The sequence below is a fragment of the Paroedura picta genome, chromosome 11, assembly GCF_049243985.1.
Source record: "Paroedura picta isolate Pp20150507F chromosome 11, Ppicta_v3.0, whole genome shotgun sequence".
Classification (NCBI taxonomy): domain Eukaryota; kingdom Metazoa; phylum Chordata; class Lepidosauria; order Squamata; family Gekkonidae; genus Paroedura; species Paroedura picta.
In genome coordinates, this window is record NC_135379.1 from 21,960,397 (window position 1) to 21,984,360 (window position 23,964).

Sequence of the window (23,964 nt, forward strand, 5' to 3'; positions counted from 1 at the left end):
AACCAAAGTTGGCATAAAATGACGGTTATTAAGACAAGAGAATGTGATTATACTATACCAGACATCCAACATCCTCTTCAGACAAAGAGTTAATTAGGCTCTACTCCACCAAGTCAATTTGAAGCGCTTGTCCTAGTAGTATTATCTTAATTATTGCTCATCAAAATGATAACATGTCCTACTGTGAACTAACATCCTCATGTAAACAAAATTACTGACTCCCTGGTCCTGAAATATGATCCTTTGTCAAAACTCTCTTGTGTAAACACTCTTAAAGCACATCCAATGGAAACACCACAGAAGCACTCATCCTGTTTTGTGTCTCTGCCTTTGGAGATTTTAGCAGTACTACTGAGAATGTCTTACTTTTAAATAGACTGCACTCCATATTTGTATCCAAGGATGAACTAAATAAATACAAAACATCATGTTACAGCTATAAATGGAGAATGAAATCAAAGTATATAGGAGGTGCGGTTAAAATATGATGGTGGGCAGAACCTCCACAGCAAAAGAATCTGGGGTTCTTTTTCTTTCATACCCACAAAGTTTCCCATTCTGCGAAGCTCCTAAAATGTCCCACACTCCCTTGTAGAGAACTTTGTAGGGTTGTGTGTGGCGGCGTCCAAATTGGCCTGGAATGGCCAATTCGGACGCCACCACACACAACCCTATACAAGCTGTTGATAGCTGTTGGTTCAAAAGTAAAATGCCAAAAAGCCAAGAACCTAATGCATTTAATACTTTTAATGCTTGTTTTTCTATCATGAAATGTGATGGAATTTCATATAACATCTTTGTTTATTGAGTGTGTGACAAAAAAATGTTACATGGATTGTATTCTTGAGTTTTTGGACCATACTCACTTGTCAACAGCTGCTGATAAGTTGCGATCATTTCTAATAGATGAACTTGTTGCTTAAGATTTTTGTGGCAGAAGGAATGGTTTCCTAATGCTGTTATTTCTAAAATTTCACCATGTTTTTCTAGCTTGCATCTCATTTGATGAGAGTTCAAAATACTGTTTCATACACTGTTTTACAAATATCCAATGGATGAACTGGATGCCTACTAAAATTCCACACCCTTTGAGTACCTGGGATGCCAGAATGCAGAACCATACTTAAAATACATTGGCTGGATCCTTCTCAAATGTATTTATATATTTGTGCAGCTTTCATTGCTAAACATAATTATTGCTTCTGCAGCAACTTCACTACTAGCCAATCAATCTGACAGGCCTGACTGTAGAAATACAACAATCTAACAAACACAAATTAGTGCACAATGCTATTTTAAAGATAAACAATTATATCTGTTTTGCTCTGTTTAGTCAGACAAAATAGTTATTATCAAAACTCACCAGCAAAAACTGGGTGAACTCTGCATATGTCAGGCGTCTTTTCCGATCTCTTCCAAAATGCAGCTGCACAAATTCCGAATTCCAGTTAAAGGGAATTTGCTGGTGAATTGTGGTCTGGCCAAAAACCTGTTTAACATCCTCTGGGGTTGGAGGAGGGGAAGAGATGAAGAGAACATTATGAAGGCAGAGATAAACAAGAAATTGGTATCACTTGTTCTAGAAGAGCATTCTACAGTCAAACCTTTTTATTTACATAAAAAACTGGCAACCTAGTCCTAGCTCACAGTTCAGATGATTTGGTGAATCCAGCCACATTAGACCAGCAGTGTTAATGGCTGGAAAAGAGACATAACATTCGCATTATCCACAGATTGGGCTAAGGTTCACCCACAGACCCACTTATTTCATGATATGGATTTTTCACTTTCACAGCCTGTTTCTCCCCAAATATGTGCGTAACAATAATCAGCAGACATCACTGCAGATTTCCAGACTGCAGTGGGGGTTGCTCTTAGGGCCTTTGATGTTTAGGGTTTTGTTGCCCTGACCTGGAAAGCCTAGGCTGGCTGGATCTGGTTAAAACAAACATACAAATCACTATTTCCATTAATTAACCCTATTCCTAGGCATTATAATGCATGAGTTTTCTGAAATTATGTTCTAAGTGCGTTTTCAAAGCTAGGTTTCTTCACTGTGCACATGGTGAAGTGTATAGTGGTGCTCTAACTGCAGAAAATCGCCTGCACATTGTTTTCACTGAACACTGTGCCCTGAGCATCTCACATATTGACTTGATTCATTTATCCCTTGCCTTTCTGTTCAGTGGGGACATCATTCCTCCATTTTATCTTCACAGCAAATCTGAGAGGATGAGACTAGCCCAAGGACACCCATGCTATGAGTTGAGATCCTAGTCCAACATTCTTAAGCACTACACCACAGAAGCTCTAGGCCAGGGGTAGTCAAACTGCGGCCCTCCAGATGTCCATGGACTACAATTCCCAGGAGCCCCTGCCAGCATTCGCTGGCAGGGGCTCCTGGGAATTGTATTCCATGGACATCTGGAGGGCCGCAGTGACTACCCCTGCTCTAGGCTCTCACCTGTACTCTCACCCTTCATGGCTTGCAAATGCCTATAAATGCTCATGAGAGTGGATCTTAAACTTTCGCCTCCTCCCTCACTGGATTCAGCCACTAGAATAAATCCAGGAATTGGAATGATTATTTTATTTGATGTATTTCTATGCCATCTTCTGACCCACGTCCCTAAGATGGCCAACATTAAAAGACTGAACAACATAAGAATGGCCCTGCTGGATCAGACCAATGGTCCATCTAGTCCAGCACCCTGTCTCACCCAACCAGTTTCTCTTGTGGTTTGGCAAAAGGGCACAGAGTTGAGGCCTTCTCTTGATGTTGCCTCCTGGCACTGGTATTCAAAAGTTGACTGCCTCTGAACTTGGAGGTTCCCTTTAGTCACCATAGCTAGTAGCTATTCATAGGCCTACCTTCCACAATCTGTCTAATCCCCTTTCAAAGCTGCCTATGCCCGTGGCCATCACTACATCCTCTGGAAACAATTTCCACATCTTAATCATTTGCTATGTATTCCCTCCCTCTGGGGCAGTCAACCAACTTCCTCCTCAAGCTGCTCTTGGAGACCCCCTCTACCCCCAGAAACAGTATTTCAGGGAGAGTTTGGGCTTCCGGGAATGGTGAGAAAGTTGAACTCCTCTGACGGATATCCGTTTCCAGTGGGTCCCAGACATAATCCCAAAAGCAAAATACTTTCTCCCTCCCTCAGTTGACTTGATTTCCATCAATTAAGTGTCCCGGGTTGTTTTCATAGCTAAACATTGATTTGTTAATGAATCAATTGTCCTCTAGCATTGTTAGACTCAACCAAACAGACAAGCTTTTTTTAAACAAAAAAGTTATGCTAAGTCTTCAAAAACCTGAAATTGACAGAGAAGATTAAGTGTCTACCCTGCCAGTGTGGTTAACAACTTACTGAGAAAAGCACTGCTATCTTCTGCTAAGAAACGAGAACAAGGCGAATTGGAGATTTCATAAGAAGTTAAATTGCATAATGGCATAAGTGGAGGCAGCCCTATGTGCGCCAATACCAAGGCTGCCTTTTCAAAGCCTTTGACAAGGTCTTTTTATATTAATCATAGTTAAGGATCTGAAGAAGGAGGAAAGTCATATAGAATTAGAATTGCCGGTTTGAATCCTATATTCAAGGTTCTAAGGAAATGAACGCAGAAGAGTTGGTTTTCTTAAAGCCATTCTCTGCTTCAGGAGGCACTGGGAGAACGAAAGCATCCTATGGCTCCTGGCCGATGACGGACTTTCCATGTTTTGTTTTGTTTTTTTACCAGAAACTTGCTCTCCTGGGCAAACAAGGCAGCTGTGATCCTGGTAAGAAAATGAAATGTACTGTTGAAACACTGAAGGCTTGGTCAGTCAATGACCCCGTCTAGGAAAACCACAATGTTAACCTGGGGCTGAAGATGAACTGTGGCCCTGATCCCACTGCTGCCTTTTGAGATCTTCAGTTTTCTTAAACAGCATAAAGAACACAACCTGCCTAGTGAAGAGGCTGGACCTTTTGCGGGGGAATCATTTCCAGGCAGCCATAGGCAGAGTGTTCTAAGCACGTCCAACCCCCAAAGCCAGTGGGATTAAACATACAGATGGAGGCACAGAACTGAGCAACAGAAGGCACATGATGCACAGGTGTGCATTTACACACAAAGGAGAGTATGAACCACTGACGGCTGAATTGCTTCACTATTGGTATTCCAGGCTGGTATCTTTTCGGGTCACTCATCCAGCTTTCTGGAAAGCCCTCCTCCCTGCACTATGCCAGCAATGCCCCAACGGCAGATGGAGTAGACAAAGAGAGCAGGGGAGGCTAGGAGCTTCAAGCAATCTGCATACCCTCCCAGCCACCACCAGCCCTACTGTTGAGTTGGTAGCTGCTACTCTATGATGGAGAGTGCCAGCCCACCATGATTCCTCTCCCACAAAGGGAAAGAGAGAGGCTAACAGCAAATGACTGAGCTCCTCCTTGAAGAGGATGGGGGAGGGGGTCACCTAAACTGGAGGTGACTATTATGCGTTTTTTAGATGTTGTGTTACATGTACACATTCTGGAATCTGCCTAAATCATGAGTGTACATGGCACATTATATGCATAAACAAGACTGAAAATTGGCTAAGAAGGGACACCCTTGCCTCTGTCACCAAGCCTTCATGGGTAGGATAGTGGTTGGAGTGTTGGAGCAGGACCTGGCAGACCAAAGCTCATATCCCCATTCAGCCATGGAAGCCTGCTGGGTGACTTTGGGCCAATCACACACACTCAGCCATATCTAACTCAGAGGTTTGTTGTTGTGAAGATAAAATGGAGGAAAGAAAAACAATGTAAGCTCCTTTGCATCCCCTCAGGGCAGAAAGGCGGGGAATGAATGAATGTTCTTCCATCCTCTGGTAGCTGCTCCAAATGCTCCAAAAGAGCCACCCAGGGCAAAGGAAAAACAGCCAGTTGACACCTGCTGTTTTTTTTTTGTCATACACTCTGAAGGATCTCCCCTCATGAAGCCCACTTTTCACTGGTCACCCCTCACAGAGTGTGCTCAATACTCCAAGGACCCAGTCCTAGACAGCCAAAGTGTGTGAACAGTCAAAGATATTTTGTGTGTTTCTCCTGCAGCCGATTGAAGCTAAAAAGGCAAATTGGGTTTTTTAAAGTGAAAAACCAACACCTTTGGCTTTGACCTAATCAAGACATTGTTTACTGATTACAGAGAGCCTACTTCAAAGTAAATGTATATGGGATGCATTGACATGTCGGGGGGGGGATGACATAAAACATTGTGCTAAAGCCTCAAGCTTTTAGTTTCCAACGCTCAACATGTGTCTATTTGGGACAGATTTAAGTGGGTAGCCATGTTGCTCTGAAGCAGCAGAACAAACTGTATCTGAGGAAGTGTGTGTGAACATGAAAGTTCATACCTTGAATAAAAATCTGTTGGTCTTAAAGGTGTCACTGGACAGTAAGTGTGTTTTTTTATTTGGTACAGAAGAAATCCAGGATTAAAGACAACCACAATGTCTCTACTACAGCTGAGGGAAGGGTGGGCTTTTTTTTGGTAAAGGGAGGTCAAATTCCTTCAAAAGCTGCAGTTTAGTAAATGGGTCTTTTCTTCTACATCGTTGCTTTATGAAGGATGGTTATACTTTAGCTCTCAGTTAACCAGACGGTGACCTTATATGGTTTGAATTTACTCTCAAATTGGCTCTCTCCCACCTTCCCCGTACCTATTCCCCCAACCCCATTTTTAAGAAGCTTGAAGAAAACAGAAAAGCACAATATTTTAGCCATTTGAGCATGTAGCCTTCTGAAATCCTCCTGCTCGCTGGAAGTGCTCTCTGTTACCTCTATCTTTCAAAATTGGAACCATTATAGTCATTCGTGCAAATCCACATTTAGCCTTTCATAAAGAGTGGATTTTTGACCCATTGAACTGGAAGAGCTTCTGCGCTTTTCTCCTGGTCTCTGACAAGATAGCCCACAACCACTGAGATGACAATTTGTTGCTGGCATGAATGCGTATTACATTGTTAAACTCTGGATGCTCGCTCACAGGAAACTCACTTCTGAGAGCTTGCACTGGGGATTCTGAAAAGTGTAGCAAAGAGGTACAGGAAGACTAACGTGGAATGCAAAGTGGCCATTTACTATTATTCAGAGCCCAATTTATGGACACTTATAATAGGGCCAGGAAAGAAAAAGAGCATTATCCATCAACAGAAATTCAGACTCTGACTGGAATAGCCCAGGCTAGCCTGATCTCGTCAGATCTCAGAAGCTAAGCAAGGTCAGTCGTATTTGGAATTTGGATGGGAGACCTCCGAGGAAGTCCAGGGTTGCTACACAGAGGAAGACAATAACAAACCACTCTGGAACATCCCTTGCCTTGAAAAATCGATGGTATCTCCATTAGTCAGTTGCAACTTGACAGCATCGTCCATCAATACCATAAATTCAGATTCTAACTCTCACAAGGCATCTGTATGTTCCAATTAGCACTAGAGACATGTCTGATGAACTGTTGACTTTTATATGCCCATAGGGAGCAAACAAACCAGTGAGACCCTGAAATCTTAGAACCCCAAATCAGTCGTTTTGTTCCACACGTTAAAACCAGGTTGTCAGAGACAACACTTATTTCCGTTCCCCTGAAAAGCCTCTGCACTGCACCATGAATGCTGAATATGAACAGAATAACCATCTGCAGAATGAAAACAACAACTTCCTTGCAGGAAATTTCATCTTGTGCGATACAGACCATATTTGTAATACAGAAAAGGCAAATGTAGAATTAGCTGCCATTTGCCTTAAGAGGCTTGTACTCATTTCCACCTGCACTCACAAATATCCTAACTGGAGTAGTCAAACTGCGGCCCTTCAGATGTCCATGGACTACAATTCTCATGAGCCCCTGCCAGTGTTTGCTGGCAGGGGCTCATGGAAATTGTAGTCCATGGATATCTGGAGGGCTGCAGTTTGACTAACAGGTCACTCTACAGCCCAAAGCAACCTGTTAAGATTAAGCTTTCATTTCCTGTCTTTGTACGAGGGGATTTTGTCAGGATACTGGCTGCCTTGTACCAGCACTGCAGCATCTGCAAGACAATGAAATTACTTGCAAGACCAGAAAGCTGTTAAAATTTGCTTTGCATCCCTCTCCCCTTTGCGTATGACCCTTAGAATTAAAGACAAAGGTTATTAAAAGGACTGTTAATTTTTTAAAATGCTGACATTTAGACCCAAGCATCTAAACCTTTCTTTATTAAGCCATCTATTAAAGGATATCAAAGAACTCTCCCTCTTTAATGAGGCATTAAAATACAGTAATACAAAAAAAGGCAAAACTGTTAAGCCTCTTAAACCCCTGGACTTACATTATCAGCTTTTATGTGCCTGTCAACACTCTGCAGTAAGACGCAATGGTTTTATTCTCTGTCTCAAATTTAAAAGCCAACTAAACTTCCTTCCACCTTCCTGCTGAGATCTTTAACTCCCAGCAAAGTGTAACAGCCGAACCTACAAGGCGGTACAAAGGCCACAGCAGTCTCTGTCAGCTGCTAGCCAAATCATGTTGCCTTTCCATGTCTTACCATGTGAATTTCTTTTAGTCTAACATGGTACATGTAGCACAGTATTCTACGGGACGGTGAATGAAGAGGGGGAAAGAGTCCTCGGTGTTTGCCGGTTTTATCACAAGCAGTGGTCTGGTACATTTAAGCAGCCAAAAAATGTCAAACACAAAGTGCTCTCAAAACCAGATGAAAAATGAAAGGGCATTCCACAGATCTTCGTGCCGACTAATATTTGTGATAAAATGAGGGATAAGGAATAGGTTTTCCTAATCACACTTTGAACAAACTGATAACACTATCGTTTTTTAAGCCATTCAAGGTAATCAGAAAGGTTTCTTCTAAATGTAGCTGGACACAGGTCAGCACTTCCATTGTGGCAGCATATCAGGGCCAGTGTAATAACCCCCCAAAACAAAGATAACTCTCGTGAGGAGCGTTGATCATGCAGAATGTAAGTTTTGTGATATTACACAATGCCAGGAAAACTCCAAGACACAAAGGGCATGGCCCTCACTTACATAACGTTAGAACATGGAACGTTTTAAAGTGGCCTTAGTAAGAAAAAAAGAACCCTATATTATTACGGGGGAGCCGTCTGCAAAATGCATCTCCTGCATAATGTTCCTGTTAAAACATAAGGCAGAGGCTGGGGCTCATCTATAGCTTGGGCATCTCCAAATGCTTGGCTTTTGCAAAAGGGAGGGAGCAGTTGTTTAAGAACAAACAAACATAAGCACCATTTAAATGAAAATTGAACTGTTTCAATGAAAATTGGAGACACATCAGCTCTGAAGCAGAAAATATCCCCCCACACACACACACACCCCTCTAAAACCCATCAAAGTTTTGTTCTCTCTCTCTCTCTCTTTGGGTTTAGAAGTTTCTTGACACAAAATGTGTATTTTGGAAGTAAGAGTTTTACAATACCTCCTCCGTGAACCTAACACATGCCACTTAAAGCAGAGGGCACTGGCACGGCTTATTCTTAGAAAACGATTTAGACAAGTGTCTGACATCTGTAGGACTAATTGCCACTTGCCTAGTCACATGTTTCCATTCTGTCTGGAAGAACAATGCACAAATTACCAGCTGTGAATAACTTCTGAAAGTAGGTTGAATTTCATTAAGTCGTTCTTTTAATATTCACTCATCTCTACTCCAAAGAGAGACAGTATATTAAGTGTATTTTCTACTTCTGGACAAGTTATGGCCACGAGACTCTCAGTACCAACAACGTATTCAAAAATGGGCCTCATTGTCCTACTAAGGGAGATGGGAATATGACTGTATTGCGGCAGCTGAAGGGTGCCCACGGAGTAATCAGATTTTTAGCAGAAGGTTACATTCATAAGCATCTGGAAATTATTTCAAATGTTGAACAGTGGACTAAAATACGTAAGTTAAAACAAATTGTATGCCTCTTTATTAAGACTACTCTAGCAGAGGATAAATTAAAGTAATAAACACTAAAAGTCCAGCAACATAACTATCCTGGATTAAAAGATACTAGAAGGAGAGACTGTTTAGTGTTACTGATTACTGCAGACATCACATTCAGGGTGAAAAGCGCAGCCTTACCAAAAGTTACTTCTCCTTTGCCAGTTTTGTCGAAAAGCTGAAATGCCACCATGAACAGTGCATCTGGAGCACAGAGGACAGATTCAAAGGCTACAAATTCTTGAAAGGAGATCAACCTACAAAAACAAGATTTTTTTAAAGTCAATGCCATTTGTTCATGAAATGTCAGACGAGTTTAGACTGTTGGAGCAGACATATTTTGTCATTCAGTTTTGGACGCAAATGTTCTTTTATTGTGAAGTGTTATAATGAATCAGTCATACAGTCAAATTAAAAGAATGCAATCATCCAATTCTTTAGTGTTAAGGAATCAAACTGAACAACATGCATGTAACTATTAAGCAGAGCAGGCCCCATCCACAGAAGTGGGCGGCAACCAGAGACAGGGACTTTTTCAGTGGTGGCACCTTGTTTTCATAATGCCTTCCCCCAAAAGTTCACCAGTCATCTATTTTACAGTCCTTTAGGCATCAAGCCAAAACATTTCTTTTAAGCTGAGGAATTCCATTTGTATAGCTGTTTTATGGCCTTTTCTGGTTTTAGGGATATTTTTAGCTGCTTAATGTTCTCTTTATTGATGGATTCTATAGTGGTTATATTTATGATTTTGTTTGTTGCTTTTTGCTTTGTGAGCTGTTTCAAGCCATTCTCTGATGAGGAAGGAAGATACAGTGTTTCTAAAAAGCCCATTTGGGCATGCAGATTAAGTTTTACAATATTCAGGATCCTGATTCCTGACCACAATATTAATGCACAGGTCATGTGCTATTGACAATAACTGGTGCCATCGCTAACTGCATCAACAGTGCAGGAGTGGGAGAAATGCTTGTACAAAACTTGGGTTATTTCTTGTCCAGACTAGATTAGGCAAAGATAGTGTATAGATGGGATGCCAGTGAGTGTTACGGCTAAGCAGTGATAAAAGCCAGATATTCTGCATCCTAACCCAATTACCTTTCAACTGCACCAAACTTGTTTGTTATATACTAGATATTCACCAACAAAGCACAGAACTATGAAAATTATGCAAGAAACCTGCTCGAGTGTTTACATAACAGCAGGGGAAAAATTAAATGACTGGGAAGTATATCCTTTCATCTTGAACACAATGTTTCGCCTTTTGACAAGGGATACTTCTCAGCTGGGAGGGGAAGTTCTAGAAGCACTACATATTATGAACTTGTTTTTAATTGCCTGAAATAATGGATAAAATTCTGCACAGATCTAAAACTGCAAGTCTGAAAAGAATTATAAATTAAGCACTACATTTTTAAGATTAGTTTAAACCATGTGAAACTACCAATGTTCTGGGATTATGGTAGTTAGGGGGGGAATCTGTCATTGGTTACAATTATAAGAGGCTGGATTATGCACTGACTATTGTCTATATGCATAGAGGAAAGTTATCTTCTGTGAAAGGAAAGCAGGAATAAAATGCTAATTTATATTAGCCATGTCACAGAGTATGGTTTTTCCACATGTCTTTCTGAATATGCTATAGGCACTCTCAGTCTGGGTGAAAGGTAGTCCTCAGCAGATCTGAAAAACATGCAATACAGAGACTGTGCTGAAGCTAAGCAAACATAGCTCCGGTCACTTTCTGTATGGGAAACCGCCTGAGAAAACAATCTATGCCAACCCAAGTTCTATAAATTAACACACAACAGTAAAATCTAGACGCCTGCATTAACTTCATAGAATATTTGCTAAAGTCACTGGCGTGTTCTCAAGAACATGAACCATTAATACATGTGAAATCAAACAGAATATCACATGTATACAGACATGCTTGAGATTCAAACTACATTTTGTGTGTGCGTGTGTGTATTTAATTGGGATTTCCAAAACACATTTTTTTTTAACACAAGCTTCAAGATTCTACTTTGTAAGCAATCTTACAACACAGATTTTGACCTACACATCTCACGCACAATCATATGTTCATCTTCAAAGAACCACACAATTCTTTGTTCTTTTGGCTACAACAAACTAACATGGCTGCTCTTCTGGATCAAACAATACAAACGCTTTTAAAGTCATCTCTAGTTCAACAGTTCTTACTAATTTAAAAGAAAGCAATTAGTCTATCTCTTTTTTTTTAAAAAATAGAAAGACAGAAAATGTAGAAAACATCACTCTCAAACCAGGGCTAATGTCGGAGAAACCTCAATATCTGCTGTGCCAGCTGAATTCAAATTAACCCAATTTTTACACGTTAATTAAACCAGCTATTTTCTTCTTATTGTATTTTTCTGCTCCTTAAATAGACTGGCCTGCAAGTGATTCCCAACAGATATGCTCCAACAACAATGACGTACTCATTTACTTCTATTATGACCACACAATACAGTAACTGAGCAGTAATTTTTCACAGTCAATTACACACGTGGTTCCTAATGGTTAAAGATGCTGAAATAATGCATGCTACATAGCCATATGCTCCAAGCTCTATACTGCATAAGGGCAGTTGCCTAGGTAACAAGTTTTCTCTTTGGCTTAGCACAACCCTTCATTGAATATCATTAGGTTTCATTAAACAGCACATTATTAACAGGAACCCCAATATACTACTTAAGAATAATTTTGCCTACATAAGCAAGGGCTCGTCTAGCTTAAAAGCCTAGCTGAGAAAACCCTAATAGCCTTCCTGCTTTTTTTTTTTTAATGATGCAGAAGTAGGAAGGGCTTGATGAGCTGGAAATCAAGCAGGAAGTCAGAGTTGTCCTCCTCTTTGGCATTCCTATTTTTAAATATGGAAAAATTATCACTTCTCCAAAAGAGTGATGCACACAGACAAAAGTACACAGAAGCAAAAACAAGGGGTGATGGAAGAGAAGCTGCTTTACTATCAGTGTTCCGCAGGGCCTGTAAGATGGAGCTCTTCCGCCAGGCGTTTGGATGAGGCCGGGCTAGAAAGATCATGTCTGTCCCTCTATAGCCCCCTAGGCCAGACACCGCCAGTGAACATCCTCCGGGGCAACTGTGACTACTGTGGCAAGGTTGAAGAGATGGCACGGGGGATGCTGTAGATTGTTGTTGTTTTTGCTGCCAGTATTGGTTTATGTACCGGAGTTTTATGCGGTTTTAATGTTTTTATGTAAACCGCCATGAGCCAGCCGGGCCAAAAGTGGGTAGTCAATAAATATACTAATAAATAAATAAAAATAAAATAATGAACCAATGGACAAGCTTGCCTAACAAGCAAATAATGGTTCAAACAGTCAGCCTGCCCCTCTACAGGCAGCAATGGGCAAGTAAGCAGACCAGGAGGAGCCAAACGAAAGTTCCACCAGGCGCATCTGAGAAGAAAGCCTGGCATACTGACAACCCAGATTTTTATATTACTTTCATCTTCAGGCTAGGAAGGTTATATATACAGGCTTCTTATGCCATTAGGGAGTACAGAGAAGGGAAGCACAGAAGAAGAGGGCGGATCTAGAAAGGCAGCAGCTGTTTATAGCCAGAAAACCCCTATGTTTTCCAGAAGCCTCCATACAGATTGGAGGTAACTCCACCAGAGTACAGCAGTAGGAAATTGAACAGATACAGATTAGATAGGTGGTGCTTTCAGGTTTGCAGGTGGCAGGGGGGGGTGTGGAAAAATAAGCCTAAATCTCCAAAAGAGGATTGGTAAATAGCATCAGAAACAACTGACAGCTACACCCATTGAAGCAAAGATTTCCTCACATACAAGTGTTCTCCTAGGAATTTACTGAGATGCTCAGAAACAGAGCAGATTTAAACCAAGAAGTCTGAAGAGTATACAATCATAAGCATAAAGCCTCTGAAAACAACAAGTATGGTAATGATCAGCTAAATCAAAAATATCCCCATAATTTTCCCCTCTTAAGAGATCTTGCACAGTTTTGAGGAATAATGCTCAAAAAATACCAGATGCTAAGAATGATTTTGCCTTTCTTATCTTCCCCCTCCCTTCCTTGAGCATGTGATGTTCTTTACATTAAACAAAATTTTTGAATGGTTACTGAGAGGTTTTTCACTTCTATCATAAACAGAACATTTAAAGAGGAAAAGACAGGGTCGGGGACAGAGCGAACCAAGTCCTTTGCTTGCAAAAGACATATTAAGCAACAGTAACACAATGATGCTTATGTAAAGAGAACTGTTACCACAAGGAAAGGATATGTTAAGGAACTTTAAAATGAATTTGAAATAGAAACAAAACTGGAAAGACTTACTAGTACAATAAGCAAATGCTTCTTGAAAATTAGATAATTGAGGCAGATAAAATTAAGTGGTTACATATTTTTGTGCCTTTTTTTATTTCCTACACGGGAAATGTGACAAGAAGGGTTGAGTCCCCCAGATTCCCCTAAGCAGGAAAGGTGCTCAATGCCTACCCTATGATGTCCTGACCATGCAGTTGACTTACGCAAATACCTTTGACCAATGGATACCACCAAATTGCTCAGTGTGTCTCTCTGGCAATTTCATTTTGAAAAAAATTCTATTTATTTTAAAACATTTTTTTTAAAAACCAGAGATATACATTTTTACTTATTTATTTTCAAATAAATAACCCCAACTCTGGAATGAGTTGCCACAAGCAAGTAGCCTACCGAAAGTTCGGGTGAATCCACCCTGGTTCCAAACTCAGTTTCAGTGTTGTGATCAGAACCATATACTCTGATTAAGTTGCCTACATGACTTGCTCGCCCTTCCATTTCCTCTTTTTAATCAAAGGACGAAAGAAATCATACAAAACCAGGCACATTGAGCCACATTTAATCACTGTTAAATCCCACAGATTTCAAAGAGCATTTGCTCAACACGGTACTATTGAAATCAATAAAATAAAAGCGTGGGGAGATTGGATCTATTATGTGCTAACAATACATTTAAGGAGTAACTTTCCCACTTCTGGTTCAGTGCTTTATAATGGAACTCAGAAGCCTGGGGAACAGTTGCAAACCACCACTAAACACAACGGAGCATCTAAAAGTCAGAAATGCCCAAAGCACTTGCAAAGCCCCAATTGTCTTGCCTTTTTATACCTGCTCCATGAACAGCACTGAGTACAGGCTGGCCAACGAACTGTTGCCATGTGGCTTGTGGACGGCCAACCTGCTAGTCCTTCTGACGTAAGAACTCTCCAGTCTATAATCCACATGCTTCATTAGTGACATCATGAAGGAGTGTCTGGGGCAGGACAGGATATGTCTACACTACACATTCAGGCCGCTTAGGAAGTCAAGCTGATCTCAGTGAAAGAATTCTGTGTACTTCTCCAAAGGTTGTAAAGGAGCGTTAATAAAGTTTGCAAGACCTTGGCAAAACTAGCTTCTGGTTTCTTTAAAGAAAGACATCATATTATTGGTATGTACATATTTAAACCTGGTTTGATCAAGATGAAATTTTAGAGGGTTGGATTGTACCCTTAATTCCCCCCTCCCACTGCAGACCACCTGCAAGTCTACAACGCAGTTCCAGAAGCTCACCAATATCCAAAACCATAACTCCAAGTATTGCAGACCACTGTGGCTAAAATGTCAAGTTCTGCTATGAGACTTTCCCTTAACAGCTTAGGATCCACCCCATGGATATTCCTATGCAGTGATTCTCTTTTAAAAAAAGAGAGAGAGCAGAAGTGGAACCCCTTCAATTTAGTATCTGAACAGTCATTGCCTCTCCCAATTAAACAGCAATCGAATGTATTATACCATGCTATCATATATAATGAAATCTCCTGAGATAATCCCAACAGAGGATCTCCCAGTGCCGGCTTTCTTATATGTAAAATCAGTAAACGCAGGTCTTGATGTCAACCAAGTCAGCAGGCAGGCAGATGCATTCGTGCCTGATTACACACAGCCATCTGCAACTGCCCAGCATTCATTTACTTTATGTATCATGAGAAACACTCCTTTCTTTATTCCTCCCCCCAGTCTTTTTGCACCAAACCAGGGCAATTTTGCAAACCCAAAGGTGCCTCTTAATTGCCTAACTACTATTAAACTTCCACTGTGTGATAAATAACCCAAAGCACTTGCGCCTGAACATTCTTGTCTCCCATCCATTCTTCTGCATGTTTAGCAATACTAATCATTATCTTCGTCGTAGCATAATAAATGCAAAAGCCGCAATGGTTTACTAAAATCAGCAATTTAACCATAATAGCATAATGGAGCATCGGGTAAGCTGTGCCTATTATTTTATTCTTCAATCTAGATAAACAACGAGGTTTGGGGGGGGAATACCAGATTAGAGATAAATTTATATATCAATAATAATGGGGAAACTGCCATTTCAAAGCATTATTTTGAATTGTTTGCAAGTTTCTAGAAATAAAAGCCTTATAGCATTTTGAATTATTTGCTAGAATCCCAGCTATGATTGGCAGACATGGCATATTTTATTGGACAGGATTTAATTGTAGCAAAACCAGGTGTGGATTTTCAGAAATAACCACCTGTAGCTGTAGAAGTATACTTTACAGGAGGGGGACATTTCTTTAGAGTTTATCTGTGGGAAGGCAAACAGGCACCCCAGAGGGTAGCCCGAATGGCCCCCTGGAAGCTCCACAGCAGGTCTTAGAACATCTCCCTGCAAAGCCTCATAACAAACCTGCCAATCTGGGAAAATTCTGATCCCCACATAATCCCCACAAAATTCTGATCCCCACATTCTGATCCCGACACAGATTGCGGATGGTGATCAGTTTTTCAAATATTTTTATTTATTGGCCATAGTAACAATACAGCAAGGCTACAGAGAGTTGCACAAAAGGCAAACAAAAAAAAATTAAGAATGCATACTGTTATCTGATTGGCATCCCTTAAAGAAGCAACTGGGCAAGACAATCCGCTGGCATGCAGCAACAAATCAGCATGGCGTGATTTCAGGAGAAGAGCCAAAATTCACAGCAATGGTAAAAGTCACATTCTTGGAAGTACCTGGTTTAAAACACACTGGGATTTTTCTGTTGTGGTAGTGGTAGGCATTTTGAAGAAAAAGTAGTCTGAAACAGCCTGGCAAGTAGGGGTTGTAGAAGGAGAAAAGAAGAATTCAGGAATAAACAGGTTTCCTATAAATAAGTGGATCCAAAACTCCACTTGCTCGGTCATTCAGCATAAGCCATAGGGATCCAATGGCAATCATTCTTGATAGTGCTTGCTTATAATACATGCTTCCTATTGATACTTGATTCCTACTGATGATTGATCCGCACAGCAGTTTGTTCAACCATAGTCATAAATTTTATTTATGGCCTTTATGACAAAGGCTTCATTAGAATTAAATATCCTGAGGAGTCATGATAAATCAAGAATAAACCTTTTTCAATATCCCCTTCGTGCCAGCAAAACAGTTTTGTCATGTATTTATTGGACATCCTTGTTATTAGAATTGGTTAAACGGGTATTGCTTGAAAAGCATAGCCTGTTCCAATAAAAATAATCCTAAAATTAAGCAGAGGGATAAGCACATAATTTGCCATAGTACCTTATGAACTAAGTTCTAAGGACAGTTCTAAACAATGTGCTCTACCAAATGCTTCTTCTTTATTCACCCAAGATGGACCAATTTTCATTGATGGAAAAAAACATTAGATATTAGTACAGCACCTTCCAAGTACATTGTACATTACAAACGAACAGCAAGGCACCTTCAGTGTGTTCTTTTTCCATCTCTTAAAGCAAGTAAGTAATTCAAATAAATGCTACTGTACATACCCATCTTTAGTCTGATCCACCACCCCTCCAAGCAGTTGGACTGTGGAGGGGTTGGGGACGCCATCCCCTATTATCTTCAGGAAACGTGTAACAAAGTCATTAGGAGACATGTAAAATTCACCATTTTTTTCAACGCTCGCATACTGTTTCAAAAAGAAAAAAAAGAGAATGAGAATTAGATACAAATATTTCAACAGTCCTGTAATTTAATACCCACTTTTTTATCTGCCGAAAGTAAAAATTTTATGTCACTGATCAGGTGCATATCTGTAAGGGTAGAAGTGCATGTACAGCCGGGACAGTGCTGCCCTTCACTTACAAATAGTGCTCTGCAATTTTCTCATTCTATTTTTTGTTACAAGACCTGTATAAAGTTAGTATTTCATCTTCTCAATGATGCCCATCTTTACTTAGACCAGGGGTAGTCAAACTGTGGCCCTCCAGATGTCCATGGACTACAATTCCCATGAGACCCTGCCAGCGACTGCTGGCAGGGCTCATGGGAATTGTAGTCCATGGACATCTGGAGGGCCGCAGTTTGACTACCCCGACTTAGTCCATTGTGTGCAGATACCGTACACTGTATACAATGTGGTTCTACACTGATGCAAACTGTTCCTCATAGAAGTATTTAGCAATGCTCAAGATTAGGCAGTTGCTCTTCATGACAAACATTTAGTTCAGCTCCATACAGTACTGAATGAACAGAAATACCATATACAATCAACAACTCCAGGTGAAAAATGTCCTATATGTTTTTGATACATTTATCCCTGTTAAGTAGTCAAGAAAAGGGAAATTCCTTGAGGTTTGCCACAAAATAATAAAGACGACCAAAAATGTGATGCTTGCTGACACAGTTTCAAAATTAGACCATTTGCAATTATAAACCAAACAGATTACAAAATAAATAACACCAAAGGATCAACATTTCGTATTTTTCTTTTGTAATTAACCAGACAATTCTTTTAAGATTGCTATTTTGTAATGGAATATTTGAGCAGCTTTTTAAAAAACTGTACCTTAATTGGCAATGGTTGTAAATAAATATTTTGACACAGTAAAATTGTTTCATCATTGACAGCGAGACTTGGAGATTCAAATATAATGTACCGCACAGTGGTGCTAAGCAATCCATAAAACACATGGTCAGGTGAATAAAAACACTTAATATCAAGTGAGTGTTTGAAATGAAGAATAAAAGTGGATTTTTATGCCCTACTTTTCACTACCCAAAGGAGCCTCAAAGCAGCTTACAATTTCCTTCCTCTCCCCACAACAGACATCCTGCGATGTAGGCGAGGCTGAGATAACTCTTAGAACTGTGACTAGCCCAAAGTCATCCAGCTGGCTGCATGTGGAAGTGTGGGAAATCAAACCTGGTTCCCCAGATTAAAAGTCACCACTCTTATCCACTACACCAAGTTTGCTGCCTAATATTACTCATCTGACAAAGGTCTGAAAGACCAAAAGTCATCTACGACTCATACATTCCCTCCATGTCCATGGCTTCTATACACAGACTGTTCTTAATGTGCTGTGATCTACAAATTAGCAAGCAACAAATTAGCAAGTAATTAGCCTTACCATGCTCAGAAGATGAAGAGGTTTTTTTTATACTCTGCTTTTCACTGCCTGAAGGAGCCTCAAAGCGGCTTACAATCTCTTTTTCTTCCTCTCCCCACAACAAACACCCTGTGAGATAGGTGAGTCTGAGAGAACTCTGACAGGACTGCTTGTTCAGAAGAGCACTATCAGGACTCTGACAAGCCCAAGGCCACCCAGCTGCATGTGGAGGAGGAAGGAATCAAACCCGGCTCTCCAGATTAGAGACCACTGCTCTTAACCACTACACAAATCTGGCTCTTGAAAAAAACATGTTTTTCAATTCTGGTTCAAAATCTAATGTGGGCATAGTGCTTTGTTTTGCCATCATAACCCTCTGAGGTTAACGGTTAGGAAAACAACAAATAGATGAGTCTAACATCCCCAAACTATGTCTGCATCAAGCCTGTATCTTGGAGCCTGTGGTCAACATGCAATCTCTCACTTAATGTCACTAAGTAACACCAGTGAAACAACTTGTGGGATATGGAAGACAACCCTTCTCGTGTATGAATTTAATAAACGTGGGGCTGTGCCCACTCATACTTAGCAGACATGTGCAAAACATTAGTGTTTCATGACTCTGACAACATTTTTCAGATTTTCTCTCCTTTTTTTACTCCCAAATATCTACTCATTGGGAGTATAAGTAGAAAAGAAACAGAAGTGAAAGCACAAGTAAAGCAAATTTTACTTGAGGACTAAAATTACTTCCGAGAGGGAAGAAAGCAATATGAAGAACAGTAATAAAAATGCCCTCAATATACCTTACTGGCCCGAACCCAAGAAATTGCATGGTGTTACAAAAGAGGGAGGGAGGGGACTCATACAATACATTAGGCATTTCTGTTTTTCCCTGAACAGTGGGCTAGGTCAATGGCTTGAAATAGAAAGGGGGAGGGGGAGTAGGACAGAAGAGACAGATTTCTAACAACTCCAGTGTTTTGAAAACCCATCTTACTATAGGGATTGGTAAACTCTAGTTTTGCAGTTTGCACTGCAAAGTTTGAGTCCAGTTGCACCTTTAAGACCATCAATGTTTTATTCAAGATATGCTTTCATGGGCAAGCACACTTCTTCAAATATAAGCCCTGCCCACCACCTGTAAACTGCCCAAAGCCATAAGGAAGGGCGGTATAAAAATCTATCAATGTAATGTAATGTAATGTAATGTAATGTAATATATCCCCTTTGCAGAATAGGGATTACAGTTCCTGTCCCAACTCAGGCATGGAGTTATTCACAGCCCAATCAGAATGTTGGATGGATGGCCACCGCCAAAACTCGGATCAATAACCAAAGTTAACAACTGGTAGAACCCAGATGTTATGAGTGATCTCCCATTTGTCACCAAAAACAGCCAGCCTGTCTTAAAGTACAGTAGGTGGCTAATTTATCATAGGCCTTAGTCAGAAAGAACCTTTTGGAGCTTTTTGTGGTTCTTTAGGAAGTGGCTAATGTTGTGAGCCTAAATGCCTAACTTTTTGATTGGATCTACACCTAATCTGTACCATAGATCAAGAAAAAGGCCTCTGCATAGGGTACTGCTATGAGTGAGGCTGCTGATGCAAATGTCTAGTATGGAAACTGGTGGAATAATCTCTACATCTGCTGAGGCCTGTATGGAGTGGCAGGACCTGCTGTGATGCCAAATGAATGAGCTGTTTCCTTGTTCTTCTTGATTTGGAACAAGAGATCACCTATTGATGAAGCAAACAGTATTGTTCCCTCAAATAGTAGGTCTTCCACCTTCTGCCAAGTGTCAGGAAGAATAGCTGTGGAGCACATGCCTTCTCAGCATGAGTGCTGAAGCCATGGCTCTAGAGGAAGAGTCAAAAGAATCTCTGCCTACATTAATCTGTTGCTTGGATAGGAGTAAGGCTTCCACTTGGAGGAGTTTAGTCAGAAGCTTTTTGTCTTCAGGCAGAGGCTCTATAAAAGCAGCCAACTTTTCCCAGCTAGTTCTGACAGGGCCCTGATATCCCTGGAGAGGTCACTCCACCGGGCAAAGGGCCAGGGCCTAGCCAACTGGATTTCTTTAGGGCCAGGATTGATCCTCAGCTGGTTGGTATTACTGGAACAAAATGCTCTCTGGGGAATATATTCAGAGAGGTGATTCCCTCACCCAGACCATGTAAGGGCTTGAAGGTAAGAACCCAAACTTGGAACAGGATCCAGAACTCTGCTGGAAGCCAATGCTGTTGTTGCAGCACAGGTCTTATATGAATTCTCCACTGAGTTCGTGTAAGAACCCAGGCAGCTGCATTTTGGACCAGCTGTAATTTCCGGGTCAGGGGCAGGCCTGCACAGAGCGAATTACAGTAATCAACCCTGGAGGTAACCATTACATGGATCACGGTGGTTCTGGGCCAGGCAGGGTGCTAGTAGCTTTGCTTGGTGCAAATGGAAAAATGCCAGCTGTACTACCTTCATGATTTGAGCCTCCCTTGTTAGGGAGGCATCAAGAATCACTCCCAGGTTCCTGGTTGATAATGCAACTATAAGTTGTACCCCATCCAGCCTGGGAAGGTGCGCTTCCTGATCTGGTCCATTCTTCCTCAGCCAGAGAACCTCCATCTTTGAAGGGTTCAGGTTAGGTTAACTCGCTTTAAGTCACTCAGTCACCACTTCCAAACACCGGTCCAAAGGGGATGAGGTGATACTGCAGGAGGATACCAAATGGGAAGACTTGCAATGTCATAGTTCACACAAAGGAAGGCCTTGGAACTGGAGGTGCTTTTGTGATTGCCAGTTGCCCTGTTCTTCAGGTTTAGATGAAGGAAAAGATTGCATTGCCAAGGAGGCGGAGGCATAGAACTGTGCCATGGCGCTGGAGAGGATGATTCTCATGGCCGACTTGCTGCTGGAGCTGTGCCCTGGCCAGGTTCTCTCACTCCTTCATGGTGGGAGGCTCTCTTTTGTTCTGTCAGAACCAAGGCTAATTTGGCTGGAACTGAAGTACTGATCGATTCCAGGAGCCTATTGGAACTGATGTTTCTCCTTATGTTTGATTTTGGAATAGGCCTTCTTAGGTGGAGGTTCTGATACACAGCGTTCAGTTGAACAAACCAGTGATTGGACCTGATGCTTCAGTTCTGTCCCCAGAAAAAAGATTAGATCTCAGACTCACAATTGGTCAGTTCTAACCAGTGATTCTGAAGACAGCTATTGACTGTGCTCTACTGATGCAGATGTTTTCACTACCAGGCTATTAGAGCAAGATAATGCTTTCTCCCACGCTGTTGTGTGGGCTTTTGGAGTCAATTGAATGCAGATTTTGCATGTGGTTGTTTTATGGGCCTTACCCAAGCAGAAAAGGCAGAGCAGATATTCATCTGAGCAAGTCATCTTTGTACAACACTGGATACATTTCTAGAGTAAAGCCTTCTTTCTGAAAGAAGGGAGAAGATCCAGGAGCAAAGAAACTTTGAGAAAAATTCACAATATTCAGAGCTGAAGAAAAGATGTTCTCACAACATGGCAGCAAAGAAAGGACTGCGAGAAAGGAGGGAGCTCCTTCCTGTGGAGTACGTGACCGTTAGACGGGAAATAGTCTCCAATGAGCTTTGCAGAGGAGGTGCTCCCCCCTGGAGTGATAAAGAGATACTAGAGTAGCTGTAAGACAGCCTCCGGTGGCTGACCTATGCAAGCACAGTCTTAATGTGGGACTGCACAGAAGACAGAAGATGAACAAATAAGTTATGGTCTGCTCATGCTCTGCATGATGGGGCAAAATCTATTACAGAGTGAAGTCTGCCATCAGTATCTTAAACCCCGCCCCGCAGCGTGGTGCGCCGCGGAATAAATAAAAGAGTAAGGGCTCTGTGGGAGGAGTTAGGGCGGGACCCGTCTGGGATAAGAACTCGGAGAGGGCCGATCAGGAGCCGCAAAGCGGCTCTCCGACTGCCACTCAGGGGCCAAGTGGCCAATTGGGAGGCGCATAGCATGCCTCCCTATTGGCCACTTGGCCCGCCCCGGACTCCTCACACAACCCACTGGCAGCACGCACCTCAGGTAAGTGCGAACCGCGAAGTAGCGCCCGGGGCCGGCGAGGCCTTGCCCACCCACCGCAGCCGGCTTTCGGGAGGGGGAGGGCTCGGCAGCCGGCCTCCTGTCGCCCCGGGGCGAGACGAGGCCGTTTTAGCCTTTCGGGAGGGGGGGGGCTCGGCAGCCGGCCTCCTGTCGCCCCAGGGCGAGACGAGGCCGTTTTAGCCTTTCGGGAGGGGGGGGGGGCTCGGCAGCCGGCCTCCTGTCGCCCCGTGGCGAGACGAGGCCGTTTTGGCCTTTCGGGAGGGGGGGGCTCAGCAGCCGGCCTCCTGTCGCCCCGGGAGGAGGCCGTTCTGGCCTTTCGGGAGGGGGGGCGGGGGGAGGGGCCCGCAGCCAGCCTCCTGTCAGAAGACTGTTCTCTCTGACTTCTCTCAGCCCCAGGAAGAGCCTCACCACCGTGAGGCTGCTCCCGCCGCCAAGAGAAGACAGGCTCCTAGCGCCCATTTTATTCAGAAATAAAATAGGCTTAATTTCTAGTTTATTCAATAAAGTTACAGCAGAACATGACAAAGAGCCTTAAATATGGTAAAGAAAGCTCCCACAGCAGAATTACTTCCAATGCACCTTTAGCAAACATAAGAACATATCTAATTGGCAGCCAGTGGTGATATCAGTCACGGGAGTTACAGTTTTAATTTGATAAACTCGATGCAGTTTTAACATGTATGTGTTTCAGCTACATTTTTAACTATGTGTTTATATTTCGTAAGCTGCCTTGGGCATTGTGGAATGGTGCAATATAAATATATATATTTTAAATAAATATGTATCCGTGGAGAGCTTCTATGGATTGCTTCCTCTTTGAGAATTAGCGGGCACATGGGATCGTTCCCCAATTGTCTATTGATTTATATATTGATTTATATATACAGGAAAAGCAATATCTTCCAGGCAAATGCTTCACTAAAGAAAAGAACCTTGCCCTGAATCTTTAGTAATATCATATTTATATTGTTTAGAATCTTAATTATCACTTGCTTGCAATTTGATGCTGCTATTTTAAAAGGACACTTAACATTTTATTCTATTATTCTTAATCGTGCCCAATAGCCTTCCAAGAATGAACAAACCCATGACAGCAAAGTCCAGAGAAATTAAAAAAACAAACAAACCACAAATATGACATTAAAATCAATGTTGCAAAGAGCACATTATAAGCAGCAGCAGGAGTGTCATGACGGGCCTGATTAGTACATTGTACGCCGAGCAGAGTGTCTAGCCTCACACTTTTGCAGCCAAACCGACCAATCAATTTCAATGTAATCATTTTTGAGAGAGAATCTTTCTCTTAGGCTGGAAAACTTTTTAACACAACGGTTACTGAGAAACAAATCAAATAAGTCAGCTATTCAACACTTCTCTGTTTCATTTTTTTTTCCAGGATAGCCCCCTGCTAAGACACTCAATAACAGAAAGCAGCCCAAGGTTTCAGTGTCCCCCTGTTTCTACCCACTGTGATTTATTCTTGTGTATTTGAAATCTAATCACGTACCCCCCACACTACATATA

General features: G+C 41.7%; 1 protein-coding gene across 4 annotated transcripts in view; it reads right to left on the bottom strand.

Moving 5' to 3' along the window:
* The window catches only part of SLC25A13 (solute carrier family 25 member 13), a 110,107-nt gene that overhangs the window by 54,216 nt on the left and 31,927 nt on the right, over positions 1-23,964 (bottom strand). For 2 of the 4 annotated variants that reach the window (XM_077303648.1, XM_077303647.1), the window contains 3 exons: positions 16,804-16,946; positions 9,113-9,228; positions 1,364-1,503 (listed from right to left, as the gene is read on the bottom strand). In XM_077303648.1, coding sequence (XP_077159763.1) covers positions 1,364-1,503; positions 9,113-9,228; positions 16,804-16,946 — 399 coding nt within the window. Of the gene's footprint in view, positions 1-1,363; positions 1,504-9,112; positions 9,229-16,026; positions 16,049-16,803; positions 16,947-23,964 lie in introns of those variants that run through there. The other 2 variants (XM_077303651.1, XM_077303650.1) reach the window with 2 other exon arrangements.